This window comes from Pantherophis guttatus, chromosome 3, assembly GCF_059756535.1.
Source record: "Pantherophis guttatus breed Tessera chromosome 3, ASM5975653v1, whole genome shotgun sequence".
Taxonomy (NCBI): domain Eukaryota; kingdom Metazoa; phylum Chordata; class Lepidosauria; order Squamata; family Colubridae; genus Pantherophis; species Pantherophis guttatus.
This window is the reverse complement of record NC_142065.1, coordinates 212,263,090-212,283,753: the sequence shown is the minus strand read 5'-3', so window position 1 is coordinate 212,283,753 and position 20,664 is coordinate 212,263,090. Positions and strand designations below refer to the sequence as shown.

Genomic DNA, 20,664 nt, shown 5'->3' with positions numbered 1-20,664 from the left:
GAGTCTCCTGGTTGGGCAGAGGGTTGGACTAGATGACCTACAAGGTCCCTTCCCACTCTGCTAATCAGTACTTTAGTTTTTTGGAGAATATATGCACGTTCAAAGAACATACTTGGAAAGTTCACAAATCTATGGAACCTGCTGGAATCAAGACCGTCCGAAATCCAGGAATACAGGTAGTCCTCGAGTTATGACCACAATGGAGCCCAAAATGTAGGTTGCTAAGTGAAACATTGGTTAAGCGAGTCAATTTATGACTTTTCTTGCTGCAGTTGTTAAGGCCTCTTTCCTCTGTTTTAGGACCTCTTTCCAGAGCACGATATACCATAGTCTCTTGAGACTGAAGGATGCCAATGCCAACGTTAAGGCAATTCCTGTGTTTGTTCCATTAGCAACATGGTTGTTAAGCGAATCTGGATTTTCCCCACTGAGTCTGCTTGTGAAAAAGTCTCAAAAAGGGATCACGTCACCCTGGGATACTGCAACAGTCATAAGTACATACCAGTTGCCAAGCATATGGATTTTGATCAAAAGACCGTGAGGAGACTGCAATGGTCATAAGTGTGAACAACGGTCGTAACTCACTTTTTTCAGAGCCATTTGAAATTTGAACGGTCACTAAACTGTTGTAAGTCAAGGACTACTTGCATTATACAGTTGAATGCTGCATTCAAAGAAGAAAAAGGGTTCTGCATATCTCAAATAGAGATAGTCCTCATTTTGCCATCATCTGTTTACTGACCATTTGACGTTACAATGGCACAGAAAAAAAAATGATCTAACCAGCTTTTCACACTTATGACCGTTGCAGCATCCCCAGGATCAAAATTCGGACCCTTGGCAATTGATTCATACTTATGACGGTTACAGTGTCCGGGATCAAGGATTCACCATTTCTGACCTTCCAAGCCGGATTCTGACGAACCAAGTCGATGGAGGAAGCCAGATTCGCTTAACGACCACATGAGTCACTAAACAACGGCAGTCATTTTCTTGACCGCTGTGGCGTAAAACGTCATAAAATGGGGCAAAACTCACTCAAAATAGCTTAGCAGTGTGAATTTGGGGTTCAGTTGTAAATCAAGGACTGCCTATATTCTGAGCTAAAAGGGAATCTATATTTTCCTCCGGTTTTTACATGATTTTGAAAAGGGCTTGGGTGACATGATAGCTGATTGACTGCCTGCTATGTATTAAGGTTGAACTCTGGCACTAGCTTTGACAAGCAATAAATTGCCTGGATAGCTCACAGACAGAGCTCTGTAATTTAACACCAGCTGTCTGCAATTAAAGTAAGATCGAATCTCGCCAGGCTCAAGGTTGACTCAGCCTTCCATCCTTTCTAAGGTAGGTAAATTGAGGACCCAGTTTGTGGGGGCAATAAGCTGACTTTGTATAAATATACAAAAGGATGAAGGCTGTTGCTTAACGCACTGTAAGCCGCCCTGAGTCTCCGGAGAAGGGCGGCATATAAATCAAATTAAAAATAAAATTGATGGATTAAGCTGGAATTAGAATTGTTGGCGTTCCTGTTTCATTGCGAGTTGGATTTATGGGTGGCCTCCTCTTCCAAGAACTCAACAGAGCTTCCATAACAACAGAATAATAGAGTTGGAAGGGACCTTGGAGGTCTTCTAGTCCAACCCCCTGCTCAAGCAGGAGACCTTATACTCTTTCAGAAAATTGGTTATACAATCACTTCTTAAAAACTTCCAGTGTTGGAGAATTCACAACTTCTGGAGGAAAGTTATTCCGCTGATTAATTGTTCTAACTGTCAGGAAATTTCTCCTTAGTTCTAAGTTGCTTCTCTCCTTGATTAGTTTCCACCCATTGCTTCTTGTCCTGTCCTCAGGTGCTTTGGAGAATAGCTTGACCCCCTCCTCTTCTTTGTGGCAGCCCCTCAGATATTGGAGCACTCCTATCATGTCTCCCCTAGTCCTTCTTTTCATTAAACTAGACATACCCAATTCCTGCAGTCATTCTTTATATCTTTTAGCCTCCAGTTCCCTAATTGCCTTTGTTGCTCTTCTCTGCACTCTCTAGAGTCTCCACATCTTTTATTTATTTATTTATTTATTTATTTATTTATTTATTTATTTATTTATTTATTTATTTTTCATATTTCTATGCCACCCACTCTCCGAGGACTCTGGGCGGCTTACACCAAAGACAGTATACTAGATAGCATATTTCCCCCTAACAATCCGAGTCCTCATTTTACCCACCTCGGAAGGATGGAAGGCTGAGTCAACCTTGAGCCGGTGAGATTTGATCCGCTGAACTAGCAGTCAGCTGAAGTAGCTGCAGTACTGCACTCTAACCACTGCGCCACCTCGGCTCTTATATCATGGCAATGAGAACTGGATGAAATGTTCCAAGTGTGGTTTTACCAAGGCATTATAAACTAGGTAACAGAATCAGTGCTAGAAGAGAGGGGGGGAGGAGGAGGAGGAGGAGGAGGAGGAGGAGGAGGAGGAGGAGGAGGAAGGGGAAGAATTGTAGGGTCCTTGATGTTCTCTGAGCTTAGCTGCTTTCTTGCAGATGTTTCAATACCAAACTATGTAACATTATCAGTGATAGAAGGGAGTGGGGTTTGATAATAAAACTTCTGCAAGCAAACAACCAAGCTCAGAGAGAACCAGGGATGTTAGATATTGACAAGGAAGTTTTCCCTCTGGTCCACTGTTTGGGCGGGAAGAATGCTAAAATGTGATTGGCTGAGCTCCCAGACAGCCCTCTATATAAAGGCTGGCTGTTAGAGGGACTGGCTGCAATCTCTTCAATCCACCTATTTAACAAGGGACTTACAATCTTTTTCCTCCTCCTCCTCCTCCTCCTCCTCCTCCTCCTCCTCCTCCTCCTCCTCCTCCTCCTCCTCCTCCTCCTTTCAAACCCCACTCCCTTCTTGCACTGATGTTGTTACCTAGTTGGGTAAGGAAATGTCTTCCAGAAACCAAGCTCAGGGAGCACTAAGGACCCTGTCATTTTAACTCTGAGCTACAAATAATCTCTTGATTACTGTGCAGAAGTTAATTCTTTTTCCCCTCCAAACTTGCAGGTTCCAAAAAGAAAAAGAAAAAGAAAAAAGAGATAGTGTATGCACACTACATCTTGATATAAAACTAATGGCCGAATGCATTCAAAGACACAGTTCCTCTTGGCTGCTTCCTGCTACTCGGACCCCAAGAAATTCCCGACGGTTTGAATTCCAGCACAAATTGAGTGCCCAATAGACAAAGGGATTAAGAGAAGGGAGGGAGGAAGGAAGGGTAGGAACACTTAAAGGGCATGCATGGATGAGAGAGATAAAACGGAAAGAAGACCAAACGTAATCAGAGAGGCAGAGAAAACCAATTTCATGCCTCGCTTTTTAAATCTTATGTCCCGATTTGTATGCAACAAATTGCACAGCGCTTTGCTCGTAGGGAGGAGGAACTCAGATTGGTTTTGACCACTTTCTTGGCAACGAAGATAATATCTGGAGGCAAACAAGGATTTGCCATCCCTCATCGTGCAAGACCACATTGGAGAAAGGCACGGCGAGAAGCTTAGGATTTAGAAACAGGCAGGAGATATAGAAAATGTAGAGAGAAACAGAGAAAAGAAAAGCAGGAAGGGATAAATTACAGGACCATAAATAGCCATCATTCCATGGCTTAAAACAGGGGTCCCCAAACTTGGCAGCTTTAAGACTTGTGGACTTCAACTCCCAGAATTCTCCAGCCAGCTGGCTGGAGAATTCTGGGAGTTGAAGTCCACAAGTCTTAAAGCTGCCATGTTTGAAGACCACTGGCGTAAAGAGATCCCAGTTTGAAAGATTGGATTTTGGAGGATTGGACAAAGCTGATGGTGGGCTTTATTATTATTTTTTCTAGAAAGAGCAGGCGGGTGGATTTAAAAGAGCAATTGATTCCAGGTAATTCTCCACTACCAGAGCCCTGGTAGCGCAGCAGACTAAAGCACTGTTATTAACATCAGCTGCCTGCAATTACTGCTGGTTCGAATCTCTCCAAGGCTCAAGGTTGACTCAGCCTTCCATCCTTTCTAAGGTAGGTAAATTGAGGACCCAGTTTGTGGGGGCAATAAGCTGACTTTGTATAAATATATAAAAGTATGAAGGCTATTGCTTAACGCATTGTAAACCGCCCTGAGTCTTTGGAGAAGGGCGGCATATAAATCAAATAAAAATAATAATAATAAAAAAAAACTTACAAACAGTTCGTTGAGTGACCATTCAAAGTTACCATGGCACTGAGAAATGTGACTTGTGGCCATTTTTCACACAACCATTGCAAGCATCTCCGTGGTCGCATGAACAAAATTCAGACATGTGGCAATCTGGCTCAGATTTACAATGGTCCCCCAGGTGTCACAAGATTCCCTTTGGTAACCTTCTTACAAACAAAGTCAATGAGGAAGCCAGATTCCTTTAATAACTATGGGGAAGGCCTGGATGAGGGCTCTGCGTCAAAGGCAGTGATGGGGCCAGGGCCATCTGGGAGCGATGCACGGACTCTGGAGCCTCCAAAGTCAGACAGCAGAGAGGCAGAGGAACAGAAGGAGCCTGTTCCTAGTGCACAAATGCGCAGAGCTGCCAGAAGGCAAGAGCAGCTAAAGCAAAAAGGACAACTCGGGAGTAAGGCCAGGAGATGATTGTCCCCTCCCACAAGGCTTAAAAGAGCAGCAAAGGATCTTGGGCTCTTTGTAGGAAAGCAATGTTGCTACATTTGTTTCCAGTCAGCGTTTCTTGTTTCTGAACTTCATGGGGCTTTGCCAAGAAAGGCCCTTGCCAGGGTGCCAAGGAAGATAAAGGTTTGTGATAAGCCGAAGGACTATTTCTGAAGGACTTGTTTTGGAATTAATTTGGACTAAGCTGGGAATGAAGTAATTCTCAGCTGTTATAATAAAATAGGTTTGTTTAAGACTAAGTGTGTCTTTTATGCCTAAGTGAGTCTAGGTCACAACACCTTCTAGGAAAAGGTGTGGCAACTGAGGGGGAAGCAGAAGACACAAAGGTTCAAGCAGCATGTCGTGCAGTCCACCTTGGCTGTTCTTTCCCATATCTCCCCTTTCGTGAAGTAAGAGGACTTCTCGATATCTTTCAACGACATCTTCCAAACTTCTCTATTGTTGCAAATGATGATTGAAACCATGCTGTCCCTTCTTCCAAAGGTCTTTTTCCAAAAGGCAACTGGAGGTTTTTGGCTTTTTTTTTCTTTGAAAATATTTCGCTTCTCATCCAAGATCTTCTTCAGAACGGAAGAAGTTTCTTGGATGAGAAGCAAAACATTTTCAAAAGAAAAGAAAATGAAGCAACTCCAGTTGCCTTTTGGAAAAGCAGCTTGGGGGCAATCATGACCTCTATAGTCATGGTAGTCCTTATTGACTAGGGAAACGGTCCTCACTGCATCTTAATTTGAATTAACCCAATCATAAGTGAACCATGGTTGGCTTGCACTCTATGCTCCATCACAAAATCACCCTTAAACACATTTTGCCAATGAAGGTTGCTGGTTGGACAGGCGAGATAAATGCAAGCTTGATTTTAACAAGAGAGAAACATTCTAGATATGACAGCAAAGGGAAGAATTTGTTATATTGTTTTCCCCTGATCATACTTACAGGCATCTTAAATTTCATTTCAGATGTAACATATGCTGGAAGGGGGCACCCAACATGTTCCATAACGCAAATTACAACATAAGAATGATTGAGTCTGTCATCTGCACTTCTAAAACTGTCTGGTTTGGTACAGCAACCAAACAGGGCAGGCACAGACTTCAACGGATAGTTGGGACTGCAGAAAAAACCAGTGCAACCAGTCTGCCTTCCATTGAGGACCTGTATATTTCAGGGGTCAGACAGAGGGCTGAGACCCCTTCACATCCTGGACATATACTGTTTCAACTGCTCCCCTCAAGGTGGCGCTGTAGGGCGTCGTATATAAAAACTACTAGACACAGGGACAATTTTTTCCCTCCTGCTCTCACTCTGCTAAAGACCTACCGTATTTTTCAGAGTATAAGACGCACCTTAGTTTTTGGGGAGGAAAATGCCTCTGAAACAGCTTCAGAAGAAAAGCCTCTGAAGCTCTGTTTGGGGGCTTATTTTCTGAAGCTTCGTTTCTGATGCTTTTTTCAGCCTCTGAAACCTCCGTTTAAGAAGATGGGTGGGGCTACATTCAGAGTATAAGACGCACCCAGATTTTCATCCTCTTTTTTTGTGGGGGGGAAAGGTGGGTCTTATAGTCCGAAAAATACGGTAGTTCTCTCAGTCCTGCCTAAAGGCCATGTAGTGTATTATTACTGTAGTATCATTTTTCCTTCCTATCTTCTTTACTTCTCCTCATATTGGTATTATGATGATAATGATGATTTTTTTTAAAAAAATATTTATATGCCGCCTTTCTCCGGAGACTCAGGGTGGCTTACAAGGCATTAAGCAATAGCTTTCACACTTTGGTATATTTTATACAAAGTCAGCTTATTGCCCCCACAAACCGGGTCCCCATTTTACCTATCTTAGAAAGGATGGAAGGCTGAGTCAACCTTGAGCCTGGGGAGATTCGAACTTGCAGTAATTGCAGGCAGCTGGAAGCTGGAAGCTAAATACTACCTTTAACAGTAGCATTAGTCTGCTGCACCACTCAGGCTCCTGATTATCAATATTCTGTTGCTTTGCATATACACTAGGAGCTTCTAGAGACAAATTCCTTGGGTGTTTAATCACACTTGGTCAAATAAAGCATTCAGTTCAATTCAGTTCCTTACAACTGCCCACAGAGTGAGATATTATTGGAAAAGTCATATCCAGACATTAAGATGGCTACCTCTGCTTGGTCTAATCCAAGCTCCTGTCAAACGTTGTACCTCTTTGGTAAACATCTTCAAAGAAACACCCAATAAAATTCATGGTGGGATTTAGCTGTCTCAGAAACCAGTTTTTTGCAACCTTGAGTGGTTACACCTTCCAAGGTGGAGATATTTGAATGATGTCATTGTTAAGTTGGGAGAGCGCCAACAAAATAGCAGAAGGGACTTGGAGGTCTTCTAGTCCAACCCCCTTCTCAAGCAGAAGACCTTAAACCATTTCAGACAAATTGGTTGTCCAATCTCTTCTTAAAAACCTCCTGTGATGGAGCACTCACCCCTTCTGGAGGCAAGCCAATCCACTGATTAATTGTTCTATCACAAAATTTCTCCCTAGTTCTATGTTGCATCTCTCCTTTATTAATTTCCATCCATTGTTTCTTGCCTTGCCTTCAGGTGCTTTGGAGAATAACTTGACATCTCCCCTTTTCTTTGTGGTAGCCTCTGAGATAATAAAAGACAGCTATCACATCACCCCTAATCCTTCTTTTTTGTTAGACTAAGCATACCCAATTCCTGCAACTGTTCTTCATAGCTCCAGTCATCTCTTTAGAAGAAAGACCTAATTTAAATGTGATGATCTTAATAAAGCTAAGTAAGGTCAGATCTGCTTAGAATTTTAACGGGAGAAAATTAAGAAGAAGAAAGTAGCAAAACACTTCCTCAAGAAAAGTGCATGACTGATGACATGTTTTCATACAAGGTGAGCTGGACTCAACTTTACCTTTTTCTACCTTTGAAGACCTTCCTAATCTTAATGGAAAGACAAAAACAGAATAACAGAGTTGGAAGGGACCTTGGAGGTCTTCTAGTCCAACCCCCTGCTCAAACCGGAGACCTATACTATTTCAGACAAATGGTTCTCCAGTCTTTTGTTAAAAATCTCCAGTGATGGAGCACCCACAACTTCTTGGAGGCAAGTTGTTCCACTGATTAATTATTCTCACTGTCAGGAAATTCCTCCTTAGTTCCAGGTTGCTTCTCTCCTTGATTAGTTCCCACCCATTGCTTCTTGTCCTGCCTTCAGGTGCTTTGGAGAATAGGCTGACCCCCTCCTTCTTTTGTGGCAGCCCCTCAAGTATTGGAGTACTGCTATCATGTCATCCCTAATCCTTCTTTTCACTAGACTAGTCAAGACAGAAGGGCAGCCTTCAGGAAACAGGAGGACATCAAAGGTCTCCAGGAAGTTGGACCAATAAGGGACAGCTCAAGTATGCAGACTCACAAGCAATACAATTTCACACAATCAGGGCAGAATGGGGCAACTTGCTACAGCCAACTTGCTATGGCTAACTCATCACAGGACAATTCACCACGGCCAATGTGTTGCTGAACAACTCACTGTGGGACAATTTGACGATTCAATTTAATTATTTAAAATAGCCTGTTTGGGGGAAACGGGTTAGGGTTAGGGTTAGGGTTAGAGTTAGAGTTGGGTTAGGGGTAGGGGTAGGGGTAGGGGTAGGGTTGGGGTTGGGGTATGGGTAGGGGTAGGGGTATGGGTAGGGGTAGGGGTAGGGGTTGGGTTTTAGGTTTAGGGTTGGGTTAGGGGTAGAGGTAGAGGTAGGGGTAGGGGTAGGGGTAGGGGTAGGGTAGGGTTGGGTTAGGGTTAGGGTTAGGGTTAGGGTAGGGATATGGGTATGGGTAGGGGTAGGGTTAGGGGTTGGGTTAGGTTTAGGGTTGGGTTAGGGGTAGGGGTAGGGGTAGGGCTTGGGTTAAGACATCCCCTGATAATAAGCCCAATCAAGCTTTTGAGCACACGGCAATAAGGCCAAGCACTTATTTCAGGGTTCAAAAAAAATATAAGACAGGGTCTTATTTTCGGGGAAACATGATACATACTGTAAAAAATATTTTAAGTATTGTCAATTCACATTTCATTCTGTCCCTCCTTTTGCATCCTTCCTTGAATGATTCTCTACCACTGTTTCTTTGATATTCCTGTAAGTCTTGTCTCATGGTGAGTTGGCCATGGCGAATCATCCCTCAATGAGTTGGCCATGGCAAGTTGACCATGGTGAGTTGGGCGCGGTGAACTGTCATAGACCCCAATCAGGAAGCGAGGGAGAAAGGTGAATTAAAAAACACAAACAAACATCAAATTCAATTCCCAAACCAGGACAAGGTTGATGTCTCACCTGTTATGTGCTCACCTGATCTACAAGCCATGTCCACGTCTTTCTCAAAATCAGTCTGGAAGACAGAGAAAGCAAAGAGAAAGAGTGATCAGCAACAGGGAAAGGAGAAGGGACCTACAAGGTTGAAAAGGTCAAGATTTGGAAATTCCAGCTTTTTAACCTGACTGAAAAGCAAAGGACAGCTATAACCAATCTTCTGATCATCCAAGAGAGTTGTTTGGAGCTGAGACGTCAAATAGAGAACTATGCAATAAAGGAGAGTATAATATTTGTAGCTCAGGGTTGAACCAGTGCCCAAAAGTCCTTGGTGCTCTCTGAGCTTAGTAGTTTTCTGGCAGATGTTTCATGACCCAACTCAGTAATATCATCAATGCTAGACTAGCAACATCTTCCAGCACTGATGATGTTTCCTAGTTGGGTCATGAAACATCTTCAAGAAAACAATCAAGCTCAGAGCAACAAGCACACCGTAGTCCTCCTCTCCGCAAACCCCTCTCCCTTCTAGCACTGATGATATTACCTAGTTGGGTCATATACTGTCTGCAAGAAAACAATCAAGCTCAGAGCAGTGAGCACTGCACAGTCCTCCTCCTTTTCCTCCTCCTCTCCACAAACTTTACTCCCTTCTAGCATTAATGAAGTTACTGTACTTTTTGGAGTATAAGATGCACTCCCCCCCCAAAAAAGTGAGTGGAAATGACTGTGCGTCTTATACAGCGAATGTTGCTGAAGCCCCACCCACCCACCGGCCCCCACCCTTCGGCCTCTGCCTCCCAGCAATTTACCTCCTTGCAGCAAACAGCATGGTCAGCTTCAGCACAGCCTGATTTAGAATGAGCAGCTGATTGGTGGTTGGATCGGCCTCCCAGAATACCACCTATCAGCTGTTCCAGCTGCAGGAATTGCTGCTGCCCATCGGCGCCGGCACCGCTGTCACACAGGTGCCCCATTTTCAGCCTCCGCGCGCCCCATTTTCGGCCTCCGCGTGTCCCATTTTTGGCCCATTCCAGGTGGCATGGATCGCCACTGCCTAACCCCACCACCTGGAACGGGCTGAAAATGGGACACGCGGAGCCCAAAAATGGGGCATGCGGAGACTGAAAACGGGACGCGGGGAGGCCAAAAACGGAGCACGTGGAGGCAGCAATAGGTGACAGTGACGATGGGTGACAGTGATCCCCACAGTCTGGAACAATTAATAGGAGGTATTCTGGGAGGTAGCTCCAACCGCCAATCAGCTGCTCGTGCTAAATCAGGCTGTGCTGAAATTGACCATGCTGTTTGCTGTTTGCTGCAAGGAGGCAAATTGCTGGGAGGCAGAGGCAGATTTTTTTTCCTCCCCAAAAGCTAGGTGCATCTTATACTTTGAAGAATCTTATAGTCCGGAAAATACGGTATTTAATTTGGGTAATGCAAGAAAACAACCAAGGTCAGAGAGCAGCAAGCACCCCATAGTTCTCCTCCACCTCCTCCTCCTCCTCCTCCTCCTCCTCCTCCTCCTCCTCCTCCTCCTCCTCCTCCTCCTCCTCCTCTCCACAGACCCCACTCCCTTCTAGCACTGATGAAGTCATCTAATTTGGGTGGTGAAAGGTCTGCAAGAAAACAATTAAGCTCAGAAAGCACCAAGGACCTTTCCAGACAGCTGTGCTAAAACCTCTTCATTTTTTGTCTGGTTTCTTTTCTGGCTGGCTGGTGAAACCAGTCCCACAAATACTTATGGGGCAGGTGTGCGATAGTGGAAGAAAGGGCTGGCAATTGAGAAGGAAAGTCTTGTGGGAGCCGGTTGGAGACGCAAAAGGAATGGCACCTTGGCGTGTTCATTGCACAGAATGTAATGAAGCAGGGAAGGATCATCAACATTTGGTGGCATCTCGTGGTGGGTATTTTAATGCATATCCAATTTATGCAGGTGAACCCATAAAGAATATCAATGATCAGGATTTTCTCCTGAATGCCAACGAGGTGGCATTGTCAAGAAGGTAGGGGGAACTTACTCATGTATAGTCATTTTATATTTATTTATCAAATGTCTTGGCCGCCCATTGTACCACAGCGTAACTCTGAGCAGCTTACAATATTAAAAATAAAACCATATAAATAGAATACAGGTAGTCCTTGACTTGCGATCACAATTCAGCCCCAAATCTATGTTGATAAGTGAGACATTTGTTGTGAGTTTTGCCCCATTTTATGACCTTTCCTGCCACAATTGTTAGGGTTAGGGTTAAGTTGTTATGTGAGCCACTGCAGTTGTTAAGTTGCAAGCCGGTTGTTAATCTGTGCTTGCAAATGGGGATTATACGTCTCAGGGACACTGCCACCGTCATAAATATGAGTCGGTTGCCAAGAATCCGAATTTTGATCACGTGACCATGGGGATGCTGCAACGGTCCTAAGTATGAAAAACGGTCGTAAGTCCCTTTTTTCAGTGCTGTTCTAACTTCGAACTGTCACTAAACGAACTGCTGTTAAGTCAAGGATCTGTCTTCACAGCTATAACAGCCATCTATACAGATTTACAGCTGCAATTGAGAGAGAAGTTTCCATCCTAAATTGTGATGCTTGTAAGTCGATGACTTACACCTGATGACTAAATTTTACGGCGGTCGTTTGGTGAATCATGTGGTTGTAAGTCTGAATCACATGGTCGAATGTGTGAACCCATTCTCCAGAATGGGTAATTTTTGCTGGAAACTGATAAAAAAGTGTGACAAATTGTGTTCGGGTGTCCGCAGCACACAACACAACACACAACCTAAGTGATCAGTTTCTGCAAGTTCAATGGGTAAGCCAGATTCACTTCACAGCCATGTTTCTAACTTACAACAGTAGCAAGACAGGGCTTAAAAATGGGGCAATGCTCTTTGTCAATGTAGATATATTCATGAACTGGAATAGGCATAGCAACAGGTCAGCCAATGAGGGCTGTTTGGTGACTGAAACAGTTTGGAGCCTGGGCATGGCTTAGCTTAACTGTTCCGTATATAGGAGAAGTCTTGTCTCTGCAGTCCCTGGACTGTGTTTGTACCTACTTACAATCTCTTCTGTCTACCACGTTGGAAAAAACAGCATGGGTATTGTATATTTGCCATGTGTTATTATATATATTTAAAGAAGTTTTGAATCTTGCTGAATTGTCTGATTGTGTGTGCTGCAACAAACTCTGACACTCTTTTAACAACTGTCTCGCTCAGCAACAGAGATGTTGGGCTCAATTGTGGCCCTAGGTCAAGGACTACCTGTATATATATATATATCCGATTGTAACAGATATGTGTCATGCCCCCATCGGAGTCTGGATCTGTGGCGGAAGATGAGCTGGAACAAGAACTGACAGCGAGGGAGAGGGCAGCTCCATTGGCCTTGAAGGAAACTGGGGAAGGGTAGAGTCAGTCCAGGCAAGGCTGTTCAGAATTAGTGAGGCCTGCAGGCAGGGGGGAGAGACAGAGCTCAGACAAGGAGCAAGAACCATCCCCTCCTGATTCAAGGGCTCGGAGAGTGCAGAGAAGGCATGATCAGTGCAGAAGGAGCAGGCCACACGCGAGGAGAATGCCCCGCCCAGCTTCACTAGGCACACCTTGGGAAATGCTGTGGGGAGGGGCATTTGTCGGGAACAAACGCTGAGTTCCTGAAGTGTTGTGTGCTGATATTTGAACTTGCCAAGAGTCCTTGCATTCTTTGTTGGCATTCTGGACTAATTATTTGGATCTTTTGCTCCCTGAACTCCTTGCTTGGCTCTTGTTTTGCCAAATATATTTGGGATTTATTGCCATGCAGCCTTGGTGCAGACAGCACTGGGCTGGACTAATTGCAGCCAGAGGCTGCTTGAGGTTTGGGGGGGGGTTGTTCTCACTCTGCTCTGGGACTTGCCAGAAATGTGGGAGAGTTTGGGGAGCTTTGGAGCAATAAAGGGGTGGTTTGAACTGCCAGATGTTTCTGTTATCTCAATGCCATGCCCTGGGTCATCACAGATATGCATATGATACTTAGGGGTTTTGCTACTCCAAATGGTCATTTTTCATGACCCCAGGACACTGCAACCGTCATAAGGAGCCTTGGTAGTACAGTGGTTTAATGCACCCTGTAATTAACACAGCTGCCTGCAATTTCTGCAGGTTCGAATCTCGCCAGGCTCAAGGTTGACTCAGCCTTCCATCCTTTCTAAGGTAGGTTAAATGAGGACCCAGTTTGTGGGGGCAATAAGCTGACTTTGTATAAATATACAAAAGTATGAAGGCTATTGCTTAACGCATTGTAAGCCGCCCTGAGTCTCCAGAGAAGGGCGGCATGTAAATCAAATTAAAAATAAAAAGTAAAATAAAAATAAAATAAACATGAGTCAGTTGCCAAGGGTCTGAATTTTGATCATGTGAACACGGGGAATGCTACAATAGTCATAAGTAGGAAAAACAGCAATAAGTCCGTTTTCCAGTGTCATTGTGACTTTGAACAGTTGCTAAACGAACTTTTGTAAATCGAAAGCTACCTGTACTACAAAATTGTAAAATTACAAAATATAGTTTAGAAAAGAGGGAGAGGGAGGGAATAGGCTGAGCAGGGGGGAAGTGGGATCTGTTATTAAATGATCAACCACCCCAGGGTGGGGATCAATGGATCAACCACCTCCATTGATCCTCAAGTCAATTGGCAGAACCTGGTCTTTAGGCTCTTACGGAAGATCAGAGGGTTGGAGCTGACCTCACTCCAGGAGATGTTCCTGAAGGCTGCAGAGAAGGCCCTTCTCCTGGACCCCACCGGCCAGAATTCTCTGGCCAATGGGGCCCACAGCATGCCCCTCCCCCCCACCAAACAGGTAGGACAGGCCAATCCCAGTGAGATGAGATGGTCCCTCAGATAACCTGGATCCTTGCGAGGTGTGTTAGAGCATATTGGTTGTGCCTTTTCATCTTACTAAACAAAGTTAAGGGGAGCAGCTTAAAATTTGTCCTTGGGGGGGTGGGGAAATGGATTCTCACCTCATTGCTTCTCCTGGAAAATTGGGAGAAGAGATCTCGGGTGATTAAACCCTCTTCTCAATCAGGGTTTAAATGTTATGAAAAGCCGAGTCTTACAAAAGAGGCCAGGATTAGAAGAGGAAAGAAGCAAAATGACCATCTAACTGGTCGTGTCAAACATTTTCAGTCAAAGCAGGTGAGGTCAATGGGTTCAATCTTGCAGAAGATCCATGCAGATGTCCTCCTATCAGGCACAGCCCCAGGTTATTTGAATTCCACTGATGTAGTCTTTCTCCAAGGGGGTGCCCTCCAGGTACAATGGGCTATGACTCCCAGCACCCTGAGGTAGCATGGTCAATGACCAGGTGCCATCCAACAATTCTGGAGAAGATGGCTTGAAGAAAGCACTTGAGGAATATTGGCACTAAGAAAAAGCATTGGACAGCTTCATACATCCTATTTGGAAATTGGGGTGAACTGGGACATATATTAATTAAAGAATGTTATTGGTACCCAGGAAATCTGAAACCTCCAGATGCAATAATATCTGGAAACCAATTCAGATGATTGTTTAAAAAAGGATTACATGCATTTATGACAGTGAGAGCTGCCATGTAGATCTGGGGACCAGCAATAAATGAGAAGGATCACCTTTCTGGTCTTGTTTTGAGAATTTCCTGAAAATGGCTACTTGCCATGGTATGACAGCATAATCATGGTCTAGATGAACTTGTGGGCCTGATGAAGCATCTTACGTTCTTGTAATCTTACTTGATTTAAGTCATTTGATGGGTTTGTGTAGTGGCAATAAAACCAAATCAAATACATTGTATGATGATCAGCAACCAGGACAAGCTAAAAGGATGGTGGCTTCCCGATAGAAGAACATAGAATAACAGAGTTGGAAGGAACTTTGGAGGTCTTCTAGTCCAAGCCCCTGTTTGAGCAAGAGACCCTGTACCATTTCAGACAAATGGGTGTCCAATCTCTTCTTAAAAACCTCCAGTTATGGAGCACCCACAGCTTCTGGAAGCATGTCCTTCCACTGATTAATTGTTTTCACTGTCAGGAAATTGTCAGGAAATCTTTCTTTGATAGGTTTCCATCCATTATACTTCTTGTCTTGCCCTCAAGTGCTTTGGAGAATAGATAATCCCCTCTTCTTTGTGGAAGCTCCTCAAATATTGGAAGACTGTTATCATGATGATGATGATGATGATGATGATGATGATGATGATGATGAAGAAGAAGAAGAAGATGACGATGATAACGCTGATGACAATGATGATGATGGTGATGTTATCCATTCAGTTGTGTCCAATTCTTGGAAATTCTATGGGCCAGGTCTTTCCACTTCACCCTTAGTCCTTCTCTTTGTGAGACTAGATATACCAAGTTCCTACAACCGTTCTTCATAGGTTTTAACCTCCAAACATTCCCAGCCTGTATGCGCCAACTTGGTATGCGCCATCTTGGTTCACCGGAGCCATAAAAGCTACATCTGTCCTCTCCTTCAAAGCATTTTTTTTCACTTACCATAAGCTGGGCATGTCCGTTCTGGAACGATCCTCCAGAATCTCCATTGGCTTCTTCTTGACGGTCCACAACTCGGCATTTAACAGCATCTTGCACCTAGGGGAAAAAAAAGTTTGTCGCATTAGGCAGAATCCATTTCAAGTCTTGTGCTGCATAAAATATGGGATAGGTTGCTAATGAGCTTCGGCTTTCGGGCAATTGCACAGCTGTTAAAATTAGCCATGAACGAAACTGTAAGGAAAAGTTCATCATCGCTGCTGAGATTAGTTAAAGCAGTAAAACTGGCAGCTAAAATGGAAGTGAAGGTTCCCCGTTGCTGAACTCATACATTCTATCTTTTTCTTGATCATCATTTACCAGGAACATCAATACAACTAAATCATGATTTTTAAAAAAATAAAAAAGGCACATAAAATAGTTTTATTTATTGTTAGATTTTTAAAAAGGTGTCTGAAGGACATCAACATTAAATTTTCCAAGGATGGTTTCCAATATATTGAATAACACAAGACGGGTCTGTTTATATGTATGCACTGGTGATATTTATAGATATAATATATATTCACTGTATATCTGTCTGTCTGTCTGTCTGTCTGTCTGTCTGTCTGTCTGTCTGTCCATCCATCCATCCATCCGTCTGTCTCTCTGTCTCTCTGTCTATCTATCTATCTATCTATCTATCTATCTATCTATCTATCTATCTATCTAATATCTATCTCTTCAGTCATCTATCCTCTATCTATCTATCTATCTATCTATCTATCTATCTATCTATCTATCATCTATCATCTATACTAGAGGTGTCAAACTTGATTTCATTGAGGGACACATCAGTGTTCTGTTTAACTTTGGGGGGCCAGGGTGGGTGTGGCCAGGGTGGGCATGGCCAGCTTGATATCACTTGTGTCGGGGGCACCTGTGGTGGCTTGAGCACTCTGACAGAGAAAATGGACTCCCAAGCTCTGTTTTCAGCTGCAACAGCCTCCCACAATCCTCTGCCAGTAAAAATGAAGCTCAGGAGGGCCACGTGTGGCCCTGCCAAGCTCCGTTTTTGCTGGGAGAGGCACAGTAGGCCAGTCCTTCACTGTTTCCAGAATGGCTCCATGGGCCAGATCTAAGCACCCTGTGGGTGGGATCCGGTCCCCGGGCATTGAGTATGACACTCCTGATCTATGACATGTAGCATAAATATTTAAAATAGTGTTAATACATGCTGGTCACAAATCCAACATATCTAGATGTGCTAAATTGGGGTGGGGGGAATAACCTGCAGTAAATCATTGAATTTGGTGGAACCGATCTTCCATTAGTCATTTATGTTCCAGTAAATTTCAAATATATGTGGACTTCAAAGTTGCCAAGGTCGAGTTTAAATTATCTACTCCTGTCCACATCATTTAATTTATGGTTGCCCACCTCACCCAAATCCTAAGTGTGTCCCTTGACCATCAAACGTGGATCATCTCAACAGAACTGAAGGATGGAAGGGAACGAGGCTCTTACATAGAAGACAACATTCTCTCCCCTCCAGCCACTTCCTCCTATTTCCACAAATGGAAGAACCTGTCCTTCTAAACACCAAAAAGATGTCCTGCCATCATCCAAGCTCAAAGGCCCACCTCTCTTCTAAGAATGCAGTGGACCATCACGATGACGAAGCCCTCCAAGGAATCAAACACTGCGAAGAGGATCTGGAAGAGGGCCGAACGGTGGTCGGTGATGGCCAGCACGGCTGACATCCAAGTGAGGGCCAGCAGAGGCAGGACTACACAGGAGCTCCAGAGGGATGCCCTGGAAGGGAGAAGAAAAAAGGAGAAAGAAAGGTCTCTTAGCTTCTGGACCAGCTAAACTCTTAATGCTATGAGGGAGACCCACCAGACTCTCAAGGGGAGGGGGGAGTAATAATGTGAGATACAGGCAGAATGGCTTCAAATGCTTCCAAGCTACAATCAAAGAGAATTGCAAGATAGAGGAACAAAACAAGGTGACCTGGCTTTTTTCCATTTAGGCCTACTCTAATGCACTCCACACACCTATGCTTAGTGCCGCTTTTGTGTGTCTTAAAATGAAGAAAAACACAAAACAAATGTGTTGTTTGCTTTGGTGGTTTCTGGTGGTTTAGGAGGGATGGATGGAGAGAGAGAAATAGAGAGAGACAGAAAGACAAACAGAAAGATGGACTCCTACATTTATTCTTCTCCACAGGAGGCTGTATTTTGCTAAGGGCCGTCTCCTGTGGTGGGATTCAAATAATTTAACAACCGGTTCTTTGCCTTAATGACCGGCTGGATGGGTGTGGCCACGGTGGGCGTGGCCAGGGGGTGTGACAGGCAGCACTTGGTCTCCTGCACCCCCCTGGGAGCAAAAATGGGCCATGGGGGGGGTGCGGCGCCCTCCCCCTCCGAGCCACGTTTCGGGCTTAGTAAGCTACCCTGCACTTATCTGGAAGCCAAAATGGGGTGTGTGAGGACTCCTGGAAGAGGCGGGGAGGGGAGGGGCCAGCCAGCAATTAAACTACTGGTTCACCCAAACTTGCCCGAACCGGCTGAATCCCATCACTGGATGTCTCCCTCTCTCCCTTTTGATGTGTGTGTATTTGTGTGTGAGTCAGAAATGTCAGTAAGGCAGCCACGACCACACAAGTGAAGCTACGCCTCTTTTTTTTTATGGGCCTCCCATGTGGGACAAACGTCAAAAAAGAGGTAGGACATCAACCTGCCATCTTGATGGACCTTCGCTTCACCGCTGCTACGTATCTGGCTGCTTTTTTCAGAATCAGAACAGAGATGGAAGGGGCCTTGGAGGTCTTCTAGTCCAACCCCCTGCTCAAGCAGGAGACCCTATACCATTCCGGACAAGTGACTGTCCAGTCTCTTCTTGAAAACCTCCAGTGATGGAGCACCCACAACTTCTGGAGGCAAGCCGTTCCATTGGTTAATTGTTCTCACTGTCAGGAAATTTCTCCTTGGTTCTAAGTTGCTTCTCTCCTTGATTAGTTTCCATCCGTTGCTTCTTGTTCTGCCCTCAGGTGCTTTGGAGAATAGGTTGGCCCCGTCTTCTTTTTGGCAGCCCCTGAGATATCGGAAGACTGCTATCATGTCTCCCCTGGTCCTTCTTTTCATTAAACTAGACATACTCAGTTCCTGCAACTGTTCTTCATATGTTTTAGTCTCCAGGCAATTATCTTAAATGTCCTCTTCGGTATAACCTGATCTGTCTTAAATTAAACATTAGTTCAGAGTGAAGGTGCTAGTGGAGACACCATACATGAGCTACTTAGAATGAAGACCAACAACCTCAGAAGCTGTGACTCATTTAGCAATTCTAAGAAGTGGACAGAAGAAAGCCAAATATCTTGTTTGAGGTTTGCATTCAAATGAGACCTTGAGTGGTTTATTTGGTGGTGTTGAATGAATGTTTTATATCCATAAAGCCCCAAAAATGGAATGCAGAATAACAGAGTTTGGAAGGGACCTTGGAGGTCTTCTAGTCGAACCCCTTGCCCAAAGCAAGAGTCCTTATTGGACAAATAGTTCTCCAATCATCTCTTGAAAACCTTCACCGATGGAGCTCTAATTGCTAAAAGGAGTGATGTTGATATCTCGTTAGATAAGGACAGATAGAAATCAGAATTAAATTTGCTTAGGGCAGTGTTTCACAATCTTGGAAAGTTTAGGACACGTGGGCTTCAATTCCCAGAATTCCCCAGGCAATTTGTTGGGAGCTGGAATTATCAAGTATACATGAGACATGGTGGCACAGTGGTTAGAGTGCAGTACTGCAGGCTACTTCTGCTGATTGCCGGCTGCCTGCAAGTTGGCAGATCAAATCTCATGAGGCTCAAGGTTGACTCAGCCTTCCATTCTTCTGAGGTCGGTAAAATGAGGACGCAGACAGTTGGGGGCAATAGGCTGACTCTATAAACTTCTTAGAGAGGACTGTAAAGCACTGTAAAGCAGTGTATAAGTCTAAGTGCCATTGCTAAGTGCTATATGAGGTTCTACCAAATGGGACTAGATATGGAGATAGAGATAGAGATAGAGATAGAGATATGAAAGAAAGAAAGAAAGGAAGGAAGGAAGGAAGGAAGGAAGGAAGGAAGGAAGGAGGGAGGGAGGGAGGGAGGGAGGGAGGGAGGGAAGAAAGAAAGAAAGAGGGTGGGAGGGAGGGAGAAAGAAAAAAAGAAAGAAAGAAAGAGGGAGGGAGGGAGAAAGAAAGAAAGAGGGAGGGAGGGAGGGAGGGAGGAAGGAAGAAAGGAAGGAAGGAAGGAAGGAAGGAGGGAGGGAGGGAGGGAGGGAGGGAAGAAAGAAAGAAAGAGGGAGGGAGGGAGAAAGAAAGAAAGAAAGAGGGAGGGAGGGAGAAAGAAAGAAAGAAAGAAAGAAAGAAAGAGGGAGGGAGGGAGGGAGGGAGGAAGGAAGGAAGAAAGAAAGAAAGAAAGAAAGAAAGAAAGAAAGAAAGAAAGAAAGAAAGAAAGAGGGAGGGAGGGAGGGAGGGAGGGAGGGAAGAAAGAAAGAAAGAAAGAGGGAGGGAGGGAGGGAGGGAGAAAGAAAGAAAGAAAGAGGGAGGGAGGGAGGGAGGGAGGGAGAAAGAAAGAAAGAGGGAGGGAGGGAGGGAGGGAGGGAGGGAGGAAGAAAGAAAGAAAGAAAGAAAGAAAGAAAGAAAGAAAGAAAGGAGGGAGGGAGGGAGGGAGGGAGGGAAGAAAGAAAGAAAGAAAGAAAGAAAGAAAGAAAGAAAGAGGGAGGGAGAAAGAAAGAAAGAGGGAGGGAGGGAGAAAGAAAGAAAGAAAGAGGGAGGGAGGGAGAAAGAAAGAAAGAAAGAAAGAAAGAAAGAAAGAAAGAGGGAGGGAGGGAGGGAGGGAGGGAGAAAGGAAGGAAGGAAGGAAGGAAGAAAGAAAGAAAGAAAGAAAGAAAGAAAGAAAGAAAGAAAGAAGGATTGAGGGGGTGAGGAGAGACGGAGGGAGGGTGGAAAGAAGGAAGGAAGGAAGGAAGGAAGGAAGGAAGGAAGGAAGGAAGGAAGGAAGGAAGGAAAGAAAGAAAGAAAGAAAGAAGGATTGAGGGGGTGAAGAGAGACGGAGGGAGGGTGGAAGGAAGGAAGGAAGGAAGGAAGGAAGGAAGGAAGGAAGAAAGAAAGAAAGAAAGAAAGAAAGAAAGAAAGAAAGAAAGAAA

At 44.4% G+C, this 20,664-nt stretch overlaps 1 protein-coding gene across 8 annotated transcripts in view; it reads right to left on the bottom strand.

Moving 5' to 3' along the window:
• ADGRB1 (adhesion G protein-coupled receptor B1) overlaps positions 1-20,664 on the bottom strand; it is a 387,137-nt gene that overhangs the window by 17,354 nt on the left and 349,119 nt on the right. For 5 of the 8 annotated variants that reach the window (XM_087890962.1, XM_087890968.1, XM_087890965.1 and 2 more), the window contains 3 exons: positions 17,119-17,290; positions 15,500-15,595; positions 9,009-9,063 (listed from right to left, as the gene is read on the bottom strand). In XM_087890962.1, coding sequence (XP_087747088.1) covers positions 9,009-9,063; positions 15,500-15,595; positions 17,119-17,290 — 323 coding nt within the window. The remainder of the gene's footprint in view (positions 1-9,008; positions 9,064-15,499; positions 15,596-17,118; positions 17,291-20,664) is intronic. The other 3 variants (XM_087890963.1, XM_087890966.1, XM_087890969.1) reach the window with 1 other exon arrangement.